General features: G+C 40.9%; 1 protein-coding gene across 1 annotated transcript in view; it reads right to left on the bottom strand.

Annotated features, from left to right (window-relative positions):
• LOC113011589 (NACHT, LRR and PYD domains-containing protein 12-like) overlaps nucleotides 1-15,170 on the bottom strand; it is a 534,299-nt gene that overhangs the window by 323,240 nt on the left and 195,889 nt on the right. Inside the window, exon 7 of the mRNA XM_080298057.1 lies at nucleotides 14,469-14,645. Within this exon, the coding sequence (XP_080154183.1) occupies nucleotides 14,469-14,645 (177 nt within the window). The remainder of the gene's footprint in view (nucleotides 1-14,468; nucleotides 14,646-15,170) is intronic.

Below are 15,170 nucleotides of genomic sequence, written 5' to 3'. Positions count from 1 at the left end.
GAAGAGAACTGCACGTCAGCTCGTCTCACAGCTGCTATCCAGGCTGGACGCCTTCGTTTGGTAACATCGATACATGTTGCTTCCAGGTTGGGAAAGAATGAAAAGATAAACCCTTTTCAAGCTTATTCTCTTGCCGGTCGTGTGATCGAACATTGCAGCTGACCACACAGCAAATACGAACCATGGCTGTTGTGTGTGCCTTCACTCCCTTTTCACTTGCGCTAGACCCCCAAAATGGCAGATCGGGCCAAAATCCTTTCCACGCCCACCCCTGTGACATCACGCTCCAAAGCCCTATAGTATTTTTTTCATATTAATGTAATTTTTCATCTAATTGAATACAATCTATTTGTGTATGATTGTCAGTCCAAAGAGGGAGAGAGGAAAGAGAGGAACGTGAGGAGAAGCACAAGGTTAGGAAGAAGCAGGTAAGCAAACAGACAGGGAGCAGTGACAGGCACAACTGTCACGGTCTGGCTGGCAGACCGTGACAGTTGCTCTGTCCAAAAAATGCACTCAGTTTACTTTTTACTCACTGTGAGCATCATTCCTTATTCTCCCCCAGTAATTAAGGTTAGGATATGTATTTCTTTTATTCTAATCCATTCTTCTTTTGCAGCATTTAAATAACCTTTATCAGATTTGATGGTTTTGTTACAGACTTTTCAAAAATAGTGTTTTGCTTTTCTTTCACAAATGTTGGGATTAAATTGTGTTAAAATGTACAAAACAGTGATGTCATGTTTTGTGACGAGGACCCAGGCACAGAGAGACTTGATGAATTTAAGAATCTTATGATTTAATAAAGAAATTTGCAGACTTGTACAGAGATGGTAAAATTATGATGACTGATAACGGAGACGAAGACAACAGACGATGAGGACAGGGAGGAACAGGGGTTTAAATGCACCAAGGAGACAGTCAGAGAGAACTCGGGACAACTTCCTGTTGCCACACACGGCCTCTAAAATCTCTTCCACGCTTTCTGTCTGAAGTCCACTCTCTGTGTTGGATCCACAGGAAACAACAAGATATTATTAACATGGTTTTCAATGTGTCTCCTTCCAAAAAGTCCAACCAATGAACAAATGTGTGTATTTGTGGAGGCCGAACAAAAGCATGACACATTTCTCTGTTTCTATAAACTGGAGTCAAACACAAACATGAAGAGTTTCACTGACAGACTCCAAAATGCCCCCACAGTGGATCAAAGGGAAATCCTACAGTGTGGCCAGAGACTCTTAATGGCTCCAACATCAACACATCCACAATGTTGGATCCAGTTCTGCCTCACAGAGTTACTAAAACACACCCTCTGCCAGCATCACAACAGCTCCACCTGCTTCACCTGCCTCCTCAGCATCTGTACACATGAAGAGAAAAGAAAGGCTCCAACAGCTCAAATCTACAAAGGATTCATGAAGTTTCATCCAACAATAACATGTTTGCCTTCCACAGTGTGCTGTTAGACACCACTGTACCTCTGCCATTTCAAAAAGAGCAGCTTGGGAACATTTTGGCTCCAAACACTTTGTGTTTAAGTTCTTTGTTTTCTTTGTGAAGCCGACAACATCTGGAGCTTTTTGACTCATAGAAACATCATTTTGTTCTTTAGATGACAGCAGATTGGGACTGAATAATCAATCACTATCAAACCCATAAAGACAAACATGGTGATTTTACAGGAACTTTGTTGGAGAAGCTGTAAAGACATGAAACTGGTGGAGATCCCAAACCAGTTGATAGTGCTGATTATTCATAATAAAGCTGTTTTCCATTTGAGATGAAATGACTTTCTGTCCTGATATATAATAAAGATGTTGTTGTTTTTGAGCCCCTGTATTAAAAGTAGTTTAAAGTCAGCTTGAGTTTGATGTCTTTATGTCAAAGCTGCTCATGATGTTGAGCTGCTGATGGAATAAAAACAGTGAAAAATCTCCTCAATATAAAAGCATGTAGTCCAGACTTAAATGTAGCCTGTTTTTAGCTGAGGTCCTCACACAGTGTTTGACAGTGTAAAGTGTGTGAAAGGGCTGCTGGTGGAGCTCACTAGGATGAGCAGGTGACCATGTGCCACGAGGTGGAGAGCAGCTGGCCTGGTTTGATTCTGACCCGGGCCACGCCCCCTTTCTCTCTGCTTTGCTGTCACTTATCTTCACTGCTCTGTCCAATAAAGCTGAAAAAGGCCCCAAATCAAAGAAATCTGCTGCAGCCTCTGAAATGTCTTCTGTTTCCTTCCAGAGGCCGACGGCTTTTTCACCGTCATACATACATGAAACTATCAAAGCTGACAATCATTTCATTCCAATAACATCTAATGGTACATATATATAGACACAGGACTACAAGTAAATGGCTCTCAGCATCTGGCTGTGGTAACAAATGTCCCTGTTTTGTGTTCAAATTGTGTGCATGTTTTAGACGTGTGTCACATGTAGAAACACAACAATCCCACAATGACACACAGATGTGTTTGACACAGCTGTGCAGCTGTAAGTTGTTTCTAATGATTCATTGAAGCTCTTCTAACATTCTGGAGACGATCAGTACATGAATCTGTTCAACACGACAACAATTTGACTCATGAAGCATGAGATTCTGTTTGTCATCTTGTCCAAGTCACTAGTAAGATGAAAGTGATACATAGACTAGTGGACGAATATTATTTTGGAGGACAGATGGTTGCATCATACAGGAGAAAACAGGACGCTGATGAGGGGTCTTGAATGAGTGAGCTGATTGTTGAGTTTCTGATGTGTGAAGAAGTTTTAACATGGCACACATTTGGTTACATGAGAAGAAAGTTGTTATGTGATGAGACAACAGGGTTATGTTGTGTGGTGTGAGGTGTGTGGCTGAGTGGATGAATGTTTGAGATTAATCTGGCTGATGATTTGTCTTTTGTTGCAAAGTTGAACCTGCCAGTTAGGTTTCCCCTCCTGGGATGAAGAACACGTGTCATGACTTAACAAGGCCTTTCTTTCTTTTTTCCTTTTTATTGTGTTACTTTCACAGTGCACTGAAAGTTTGTTGCTAAATCTTTGTCATTTAAAGCACATCTGAACATTTGAACAGGAAGAACTACACAACATGTTGTTGGGAACGGTTGCAAAGTGAGTTTCTCCAAAATTAAAATGGGTTCAGGAGAAAGCCACTTATTGGGACAATTAGGAAGCGAGTCCCTGTCTGAAAGGATTCAGCGGTGATCCAGTCGAAATTCTTTTTCTTTTTTTGAAATGGCGTCATATTGCTGAGGGTGGAAACGAAATGCGACGATAGATTCCACTATCAGCACTGAATGAATAAATGAATAAAAAATGAGTAAAAATGGGGAACTGACTGGACTGCTGAAAGCTGACAAGAGTTGACTGACTTAACACCACTATGCAAAGGTTAACCCCCACCCAGATGTAACAAAGGGGTGGATGTATCTCTGTGTGTGTCTTTTGTTGCAGGAGCAGGAGGAGACCAGAGGAGGAAACTTTGGGTCACATGACTGTGTGAACTCTGCAAATTTAAGCTTTTAGCTGTAATTTTTCTGTGTGTCTGTGAATTTACCAGCAGTGTGTTATTCATGATCCTGTTACTCACAATGCAGACGTCACTGTGAGAAAGTGTGTATTCACCTGCGCAGCGCTAACATTTACATTACTTTTCTACAGCAGAGGGTTAATCATGTGATTTGATCACGTGATTTACAGCAGGACACAACTTAATAATGTTTTTCTACCACAGGATTACTGAGTTTTTGTGTGAAGGAAACTGTGTTGACAGGCTGTATGTTGGTGATGAAATTACACTGTGTTGTTGAGGAATGTGAATATTACAGTGGAGATGTGAATACAGTGTGAGAGACATCCTGTGTTGAAGCCAGTGTTACTTCTTTTACAGCAGAGTGTTAACTTTATGACCTTTTACAGCATCTCTGGAGTCTGGTGACCCAGGCCTGACCTAGGATGCTACTGCTAATGTTTCTCTAATGTGCTTGTAAAGGATTCAGCACAGACAGACAAGTGACAACTGAGCAGATGTGCAGGGTTATAGAATAGTTCAAATGGGCTCATTATCTGACCACTATTGAGCTCATAGTGATGAAACAAGTGAGCGACGAACTTAAGGAAAGTCACTGATTACAATGTGGGATGAATTTGAGATGATCGATGATTTGGAGCAAATTATGGCACAAAAGCAGGAGTTTAATGATTTAGAATAAACCTGCAATGATACTTGTCTCTGTGATGCTGAATACTTTATTACTCTTATGAGCTACAGTTGTTTGCAAATGTGAAGTTTGTTTTAACTTACGGGGTTTTGTCTACAGGCAAGGATACAGGCTCCGGGTGGAGCTGGGAGTTGAACAATCTTAACATTTAACCACTGACTAATGTTTCTTTGACACAGGGTTACAGGTTTGGAGTGGAGCTGCTCCAAGAGAAACCCTGGAGAATTTTTCAGAGAGAATGTGCAACATTCTTGTGCATGTCTCATTGTGTGGAGTTGACACATGGCGAGAGCCGTGTGGCAAAAGAGGAGTGTCAATATTTTAACTTGCAGATGTTGTGACGTGCCCTGAGAAGGAGTGACTGAAGGAGATCATCCACAAGATGGAAGCTGAGGCCTGGAGAGAGGCTTCAGAAGGATCATAGAGGAGCAGAGATCAGCTTCAGCACAGCAGACATCCCACAGTGAGCTGTGCTACTGAGCTTCCAGAAGATCGTCGAGAGGAGCCTTTGAACAGCAAAGAACCAGAAGGAGTGAAAGAGATTCAACGTTGACGTTGAGGAAGACAACTAGGGTGTACGATGTGCTCTGCCCTAATTCTTCAGCGGCGTTGGAACAGAAGCAGAAGGATGAAGGGAGCGTGCCAAGCTCTAATCGACGGTGCAGAGAGGAAGTTCAGCAATGGAATTGTGATTCTGTGAACAGCACAGATGCCAGGGGACTGGGAAATAGCTGACAGCACTTTTCCCAAGGATGGAGATCACCTAAAGTGTGTCACTGTGCCATGCAGACTTGATACTGCAGAGGGGCTTTTGTTTACATTTGCATCATGTGTTACACTTTTTTAATCTTTAATTTTAAATTGAAACTAACATTTAAAAACATTTGGTACAATGTGGAAAGAGGAAGAGTATTTCCACCAGGAGCAGAAACGTCTGACTCAGCATGACGATGCTGTTGGTGGATACTGAAGAGCTCAGCCTGTCAAGACAGGATTAGGTTATCGTTTTTAAACATGTTTATTCAATTATATTCTGAGGCCAGTTATCTGGTATAATCTTTGGAAGTCTATTAAAATAAAAATGAAATCAGATGTGTGGTCTTTTGGTTGTTTTTGTTTTGTTCAATAAGCAGATGTTGGTGTTTCAGCAATGCAGTAACTTAAGTTTAAAAGGCTTGTTAGCAACTATGAAACACATCATACAGACTTGTGGACATTAGAAGACGACTAATAATCATCATGAATAAGACTAAAGGCAGGAAGGTGTCCTTTATAACTAATAATATTAATAACTAATAATATTAATATCATAGTCTGTCTGCAGCTGAGACAATACAAACTCAAACTGTGGGGAGAAGATTATATCACTTCAGTTTAAATTGACCTGGAAGCGCCACATTTTCACAGACTTCTTTATTTACAGCATTTTTTACGTGCTGTATAGATTATACAGTTAGGTCCATAAATATCTGGACAGAGAGAACTTAATTTCTGATTTTGGTTCTGTACATACACTAAAATCTATTTTAAATGAAACAACTCAGATGTGTTTGAAGTGCAGACTTTCAGCTTTAATTCAGGGGGTTGAACAAAGAGATGCAGAAAAATGTGAGGAACTAAAGCATGTTCAACACAATCCCTTCATTTCAGGAGAAATGTAGAGGAAAAATTAGAAAAATTAAATAACTTAATTAAATTAATTAAATCATAAGATTGTCAGCTGGTAACCAGCTTCATGCGACCGCTTATCCTGGTCCCAGTGTTAGGGTCAGTGAATCCAGTTAACAGAAAGATATCCTGGATATACTCGACTGACTTTTTAGACTCAAGATTAATAATCATAATAAAAATTATAGTCTAACATCCAGAAATCTGCACGATGTGTTTCATTATGTCTAACAAGCCTTGTACAGTTAAAGCTAACAGTTACTACATGACTGAAACACCAACATTATCTCTTTTATTAAAACATGCATATTAGGGCTGGCATCGTCACTCATGTCTAGAATCGATTCCATTCAATTTGATTCAATTTGATTCAATTTGATTCGGGGAAATTTTGCCTCAGACAGTCAGAAATATTATAATTCAGGTCATGCATCAGTACATTTCTATATTTTTATATCTATAAAAAGAAATCTGACACTTGAGAGACTTTATCAAAGGTGTGAGCGTCACAGCAGATGCCTTTGTGTCAAAGTAGCTGAGGATCAAACAGAAAAACATGAAGGTTTTCCTGGCCTGGGATTTTATACAAATATTCTGCAGTACATCAAAAACAAAAGAAAACCATTAATGAACATATGAACATTACCTGATGCTGCTGATGTGAAGCAGAGCAAAGTTACAGAGGTTTGATTACAGACACAGCTGAGAGTTTTGCAATTTTGCATCATTTTAAAAAGTTTAAATTTGTTCAGTATTGAACGGCAGAAATGAGGCTTTGTTTTCGGAAGTAAGTAAAAGAAAAAAAAAAACAGCGGCCGACAGGCTGTAAGAACGCTAGACTTGTGCGTAAGAAGCAAGCGAATAATGCAGAAAACAGGAAACTGTTCTTGAAGTACACAGAGAGAGAGAGAGAGAGAGAGAGAGAGAGAGAGAGAGCTGTGCATGAAGTGTGATTTTATCCTGGTGGCAGCAAAACAATCAGAGGGAATTCATGACGATGTTTATGTGAAGCGTAGTTTGGAGCTTCTTTTGCTGCTGGTTTACTCAATATTGTTTGGAGAGACATCAAACCTGCAGCTTCAGAATCAGCGCAAAAAGGGCGTAAACACAAAGCGCGGAGCCGCCGAAACATCAGAATCAGCGAGCTGTCGGCTTTCAGCTCGTGTCCGTGCAGTCAGGTGAGAAAGTCTCATCTCACTGATTCTGATGCGTCGGCGGCTCCGCGCTTTGTGTTTACGTCTTTGTGCAGAATCCGTGTTCCTGCTCTCATTTACTGTTTTAGCTGTTTGGTGGTTGTTGAAATTTTTGGAGGTTTAACCTGAGATTCTGGCGTTTTGGCCAAAATAAATTTATATTAAAAATCGATTCAGGATTTTAATGAATCGATATCACGTTATCCAAGCCAGAATCGATTTTAATCGATAAATCGATAATCAAAACCCACCCCTGATGCATATACACGGGTCACACTGCTTATTGAAACCCCCCAAACATCAGATCTTAATCAGACAGGTTTTTGTTTTTTGTTTTCAAAGTTTAGACTTTGCTTCTATTGGACTTTTTATCAGTAACACGTGCTTACTTTCTGCAGGAACAGTTGAAACTAACATAAATAAATAACTCCAGAGGTGATAGTCAGCAGGGGGTTTACAAGTTGTGTGCCGCGTTGTCGGCGGTATAAGCTCGACCACTTGCAAGGTGAGCTGGCAGACATCACTGAACTCATCAGAGATGATTAGGTTCATTTTGACAAAGTGAGCAGATATTTAACCTCCTAGGACCTGGCGTCCACATATGTGGACATAACATTTTGGGTTGTTTAGACCAAAATACTACATTTTGCTCTAAAAGGGCCTGATATCCACTCACGAGGATGTTATACTGCCACTGTGCTATCAAAATTTTAGACAAATATCCTCATATGTGGCTCTCATTTCTCTCAGAAACAAAAATTTGGTAAAAAAAACAAAAACCTGGTAATTCTTTGTTTTTACATTCATCAGGTCCCAATCAGCCCAAATATCAAAGAGAAACTAAAAATGAATGCCACGGAGGAGTTTGGGTCTTAGGAGGTTAAAGATTGTGCCACTACATTCTTGTCTAGAAGATATTAAAGTGTATTTGGTGACACACAAAAAAGGGTAAAGTGTAAGTATAGTTTGGGTCCACACATGTCCAAACCCTGGTGTGTAGGCCTACTTAGTTTTGAGAAAAGCCCACTAAAAGAACGCCCACCAGACCAAAGCAATGGTTTTGACTTGATCAGCATTAACCCCGCCCCCTGACTTTGATGGGTGAAGCTGACAAATAAAATGTATTTATGAACAGCGATGCAGGGCCAGGAGTAGCAACGTGAATTAAATAAATACATCATTAAATAATTAAATGTGTCAGTAAAATAATTAAAATAGAAAACAAACCAATAATTGATTAAATATGTAATTAACTAATTAGAATTGTATATAAACAAATAATGAAACATTTTAAATGAAATTAATGGATAATTCATTATTAAAATATTTCTTTAAATGATTATGTACATTTTTTAATTAATTACTGAAATAATTAATTCATTAGTGATGTCTTTATTTAATGCAACCATAAAATTATTGCTAGTTTAAGTAAAATCAATTTAAGACATCAATATTAAAGGTTATATTATGATAATGAATACATGCAACTATAACTGATGACATAAAAATGAGGATTTCTTAAGCTAAAGCCAAAGTGCTGACTCATTTTTCATGTTACTCTCAAATGTTTTCCCTAATAACAAGAACATAATTACACTTTAGCCACAAGAGGGCAGCAGCATTAATACAAGTCACATGTATATAAAGGTACAGTGATTATATTACAGTGATTTTGACAAAACAAAACAGAAATTGATGGCAGTGTGTTTTTCCATGACAGAATAATTATGCACACCCCACTTTGCAGTTATTTATTTGTAAAAAATGTTTGGAATCATGTATGATTTTCGTTCCACTTCTCACGTGTTCACCACTTTGTGTTGGTCTTTCACGTGGAATTCCAATAACATTGATTCATGTTTGTGGCTGAAATGTGACAAAATGTGGGAAAGTTCAAGGGGGCCGAATACTTTTGTAAGCCACTGTAAAGTTCACTATCAGTAACATCATAGCACCACCCAGCTGTATAGAAACTCCGTCATGCTAGCTAGTAGCAGTACGAGTTATTGTAACTGACTGTAAAAAGTCAGCACAAGGAAAATAAACTCCACCTAAACTTGGTTTATATCTGACCCAGACAGACTGCAGGTCATAACTTCTTACCTGAAGTTCAGTTCACCTGACACTCGGACCGGCGGCCGCCTCGGGTCTCTGCTCCTCCTGCCTCCCCTTTCCCTCATCCATCTGCTGCCTCTGTGGAAGCTCCGCCATAGCCACCACCAAACAACTGACTTATTTCTACACATTGACCAATCGGCCACCTTTCATTGTTTATACCGTTACAAAAAAAGTAAAAAAACGTCATCGGCCCATAAAAACGAAAAATCACCATCAGTATGCCCGATGGCCAGTCCAGCTATGGTCGTGCCATCAGTCAACCCTTCGCTTGCCAGCTGTGACGCGTGCCCAGGGTTGCCGACCCCTGCTCTAAAGCATCTGATTTGGATTCCTGAGATCAAATATATTTTCCTTTGGCTTTGTTTTCTTCCCATTTGTGGCTTTAATGTAGTGTTACATCCTGTTTGTTTGCTTCCATCTGTATACATGTCCAGATTCACTGTTATGTTTCTATTCTTACATTGCTGTGTGATCACTGTTCCCTCTGCTGACTGATGTGACCTTTTGTATCTCACACTGATACTTGTCATATTTGTATCTGCGCCTAAAAGATAAAAAGTTTTCCATGCTAAAACACAGCTCCACCTCCTGCAGTTCTCCCTCTGAACCACTAGATGTCTCTGTTATCTAAATGAAGACGTGCAGCACAGCAACCACAGCAGCGCTCAGATCACACGTGTCCTGTTATTATGTATAAAAGCATGAAACAGGTGAGACAGGTGGGGTCAATATTAATGTTGTGGAAATATATGAAAAAGTAAGAGAAGAGTGAAAACATTTCGTGTTTCTAGAAAGATCTTTCAGCTCACAGCTGCTCACAGACTGTATTTACAAGTGACAAACTGCAACTCTACAGTACATCTACAGTATATATCAAATATATTCTGTATTCAAATCTATTGAGTGATGTTTGAAAGTCTTTCCAGGTGAGTTTGATCCAGGAGGGTCTGAAGCCAGAGTCAGACAGAGACTGTGCAGAGACTGTAGAAGGACAGAGCAGCAGCAGAGCAGTCCAGATACACTGATGATCCTCTGTCAGATCCAGAGGGACACACAGGGATGATGCTGGACTCTACATTGTGTCTGACAGTGGAGCTGTTCTCAGAGCAGTTCACTCTGCAGCACTGACAGTCATCTGCACTTCTTCTCATTCCTCTGTCAGTCACTGCTGGATGAAGCTCTCCTCTCCACCTCCCAGTAACATGGCCCAGTCAGAGCGTCTCTACACACAAGCTGCTGCTGCTTCAACCTCTCTGGATCATCAGGACACAGCTCCTCCTCTCTCAGCGCACACACCGTCCTGTTTACCATCACCAGCTCCACCTGCAGAGAGAAGAAGGAAGAGCAGAGGAGATAAACGAGTGTTTCCAGAGACTCTTCATCAGCTGTCAGTCAGTGATGCAGCACATCCAGTATAAAGAGCAGCAGGGACTTCAGTGCTGGGACTGTACTAGGACTCATTGTTGCTTCACTTTTTCTAATCTTTGGATTTTTATTGAAGTTGCTGAAAATGTTTTTCCCTCCTAGTTTGAGTTTGGACTTTCATTCATTAGAAGAACCTTGGTGTGTCCACTCTGAGCTCTGTAGGAACCCCAACAACAAGCCCAACAATCCAGATGGACGGTTCCAGCTGTTAACTGGAGGAATTCCATCTAAACATCTGCTCTCACTAAATTCTTCCTCACCTACAGACTGTGTTCTTCACTGCTTTAAACTTGGAAATGAATGCATTCATTGGTCTGCGTGCTGCTTTGTTCAGAGAGCTGATTGGCTGTTGACAGTTGAAAGAAACTCCGTCCCGGATCTGGTCCGTGAATCGGGTTTCCCTGAGGCATGGGCGTCTATAAGCAAAGTTTTGTCTTTACCCTATAAAATTCAAAATTATTCTTAAGTAACACTCAGCAATATATTCTCAAGTAGCACACAGATATGCCGTCAGCGGGTTAGTTACGACGTCGGGAGCAGTTAGGAGAACAAAATGATACAGAGACTGTTAAGGTTGCTTTCCCAAAATCAACTAAAAGTTTTATTCCTTTGTGCAGCGGTATTTATAGGCAGAAAGTTCGTGTGTCAAAAAGTTTCAAGTTAAAAAAATATAAGGAAGGTCCCCCAGCTCTGAAAGAGGCCTTCTACAATCGTATCTCAACATACCTTTGACAGGTCCGTTAAACACTAGACAGTTGGAATCCTTTGTTCTACAATTGCAGTAAGATGCACTCTCAAGGCCTATAAATCTTATACAGAGGTCTCCTACATCCGTGAGTTCTGACACAACCCAGATGGTCTTCACATAAACATCTTCTGCAAGGGAGTGATAAGTAAAAGAGTGATTTGTTGGTGTTTTCCCTTCAACCTTAGTATCTACTTTCACACCATAAAATCTTGAGTTGACAAAGCAAGAGAAAATGAGGTTAACATAAAGAGCCTTGTTGAGTCACAGAATCTTCTGTCTAATATCATCAAAAAAAGTACCCAGTACATGCTCCCATAATACTAAAATATCTAACAACAGTGTTTGATCAGAGCATGTCAGCCGTTACTATGGTGACCATAAAGGTCAGAAACAGGAAGTGGTTGTGTCCAATCCTGAAGCCTGTCACCATTCTCCTCTCACAGCTTCACTGAGAAGCTGCAGCTTTACAGGAAACACTGGATCTTTGTTTCATACTGACTGTGTTTAGTACAATACTGCTGACAGCACCACCCACTCACTCCATCACTCTACTTACTCCAGAGTCTCCAGTCTGTAGTCTGGACTCTGCTGAAGATCAGACAGCTGCTTCACATCTGGATACTTCAGGTAGTTTCCCGACAGCTCCAGCTCTCTCAGATGGGAGGGGTTGGACTTCAGCGCTGCTGCCAGATAATCACAGCTGATCTCTGACAAACCACAGAGCCTCAATCTGTATAAAGAATGAAAGATGTAAGTTTATTAGACAAAGTGTGAGCTTGAAATCATTCAGTGTTTCATCATCTGTTCAGAGCTGAAGAAGGTTCAGAATGTAGAAGTTTAGAAAATGGAAACTCCAAACAGCTGAAGCCAACAGGAAGCAGCTTCAAACAGGAAACTGTGCAGAGTTTCAGACTATATGTCCTGATGCAGCCAGTCCGATTTTGGAGATTTGAATCTCTGTTCTGTGACTAAGTCCTTGAATCATTTCTTCCAGTTGGTCCAACAAGACAGACTAAGTATTGGACATGTGTTGTGGCTCCATTAGGGGAGCTTCTAAATGTGATGTGATGGCCCCTCTGGGTCTGTCAGGTCACAGGACTGAAGAGAGCTCAAACTGGGCACACAGTTGTTCCAGTCTGGACCAAAGACTCTATACTGGGACTGAGGGACTGCTTTGACTGCACCCACTGGGACTTTTTAAAGGCTCATGTTCTCACTTAGATCATCAATTTCTACTTACATTTCTTTCTGGGAAAAATGGGGATTCCTTTGGAAACAGGAAGTATTTTCCCCAATAAGCAGCCCTGGATGAGTAAATCACTCCAACATGTTCTCAGGCAGAAGAAGCTGTCTTGTTATGAGGGAGAGACGAAAAAGATTGAGGCACAGAAACTTGTTGAAAGAGAGATAAAGCAGCTAAAATCAGGTGTAAAAGTAAAGCAGAGGATGAGCTGAATAAAGGACACTCAAGGCTGGCTTGGAAAGGAATGAAGTCCATGGTGGGGATGCAGAACAAGGAGCAAAGATGAATGTGATGCTGAATCAGCAGAAGACTTGGACTCATTTGATTCCAGCTTTGATATCATTGATTTCAATGAAGAGCTTTGTGATTGTAGCAAAGGGCTGGTAGCTCTGAGAGTCCCACTGATGAGGTGTTTGTGTGGAAATCTCTTAGTGGGACCAAAGAGAGAAAAAGCCCTGGTCCTGATGCTGTGGGAGGGAAATGATTGAAGTGTGCTGTGAGGAACTGACTGGGAGATTTTCACACATTTTCCAGTCCTCCTTGGAACAACAGGAAGTTCCCAGCATATGGAAACAAAGGTTAAGTGTCCTATGGCACTCAGTGATGATGGTGCTGTGGCCCCACCACCTCCACCTCTTTGTAAAGGAACTAACTGTAATCTGAAGCTTCAAATGGGACTAAGACTTCCTCCACTAGGTGGCAGTGTCTGATGAGAAAGTGTTAGTGGAGCTGGCCTGGAGTCAGAAACAGGAAGATGCAGGATTTGGGCTGAAATGGGGAAAAGTGGTTCGCACTAGTGCCTTAAAGCAAGAAGGTTGTAGGTTGAAGCTTGTTGGCCTTTCTGTGGAGGTTGGATGTTCTCCCACAGTCCAATGAAATGCTGCTTAGGTTCATTGGTGCTTCTAAATTGGCTGTAGGTGTGGATGTGAGAGAGTGCTTCTCTGTGTCTCTCTGTTGGCCCTGTGATGGACTGCTCACCTGTGCAGGTGGACCACGCCTCTTCCCTATGACAGCTAGGGCACAGGCTGCAGCCCTGTGAGCCTAAGCTGAATAAACAGTTAGCAAAAATGATCCATAGATGGCCTGAAATTCCCCAGTTAGCAGTTTGGTAGATAGCTATGACATGCTAATCCCATCCAGCAGCTGTAGTCTACCTGTAAGCTGATCCCTGCTGAGCCAAAGCACTTTTTCATATACAAATTACAACCTTTAATAGAAACCTATTGGTCAACATCTTATTAGCCTGCTGTTAGCGTCATTCCTCAGAAAACTGAGAGAAACTAACAGAGTTGATAAAGAATAAAGAGAAATGTGCTGATTTAAAGCCTTTGAAGTGCTTCAGATGATCTCTGTCCACTTCTGTCCACTCATTCATTCATGTAAGCTTTCTAATGCAGCTTTGATCTTCACAGTCTGCTTCATGAAACTCATTCTAACCCTGAATGTCAGAGTGTTCCTCCTTCTCTTTCCCACCATTCATGCTGGCAGTGGAGGAGATTTGGATGTTGGACTGTGTTTTGGATGATGTGTGTATGTTTGTGTTGGACTGCTGTCTGTAAAGCAAACGCACATTTTGCTTTGGATTTCAGTGTCAGACAGACTTTAAGGTGGAATGAAGAGTTGGAGAGTTTCACAGTGAATTATCCAGTGGAGGATTTTTCTTCTTCTTTGAAGGTTTGAAATGTGAACATTGTTCTGCTGCAGTCAATGGATTAAACCAGAGAAGAAGAAAACAGACTTTACCATGAAGATCCTCAGTGTGGATTAGTATAATATCAGCCTGATGTCTGCAGTTTAGTGTCAACTTTCACATCATATTCATCTCAGCACAACTAAAACATGCTGACTGACCTCAGAGTTTCAAGTCCACATCCTGGACTCTCCAGGAAACCACACAGATGCTTCACTCCTGAATCCTGCAGCTTGTTGTTGGAGCTCAGGTCCAGCTCTTTCAGATGGGAGGGGTTGGACTTCAGTGCTGCTGCCAGATAATCACAGCTGATCTTTGACAAACCACAGTCCCACAATCTGTATAAAGAATGAAAGATGTAAGTTTATTAGACAAAGTGTGAGCTTGAAATCATTCAGTGTTTCATCATCTGTTCAGAGCTGAAGAAGGTTCAGAATGTAGAAGTTTAGAAAGTGGAAACTCCAAACAGCTGAAGCCAACAGGAAGCAGCTTCAAACAAACACAACAAGAGAAAAAACTCTGAATGTTTCACATTAAAGTCGTACATTTATCATAAAAACAGGACAAAGACTTGAAAAAGTCGTGTTTTTCCTTCCAGGAACCACAAGGCTTCACTTTTAAAGGTGAAGTGTGAAAGAAATGGACATATTTGAAGTCCAACACCTTTTTCCAGTCACATTATTAAAGCAGACAAACTACAAGCTCATTTTCATTCCAACAAGTCATCTTCTGACCTGGACTAACAACACTGGTCTCTATGTGCCATTCACCGGCTGTGAGACCAGTGCTCAGGGAGCGTCTACAACACTGAAAGAACATCACACACTCATTTGCTTCCATCATTCAACCTGAAGAGGAAACAG

The sequence above is a fragment of the Astatotilapia calliptera genome, chromosome 3 (genome assembly GCF_964374335.1).
Source record: "Astatotilapia calliptera chromosome 3, fAstCal68.1, whole genome shotgun sequence".
Lineage (NCBI taxonomy): Eukaryota > Metazoa > Chordata > Actinopteri > Cichliformes > Cichlidae > Astatotilapia > Astatotilapia calliptera.
This window is presented reverse-complemented; position numbering and strand designations above follow the sequence as displayed.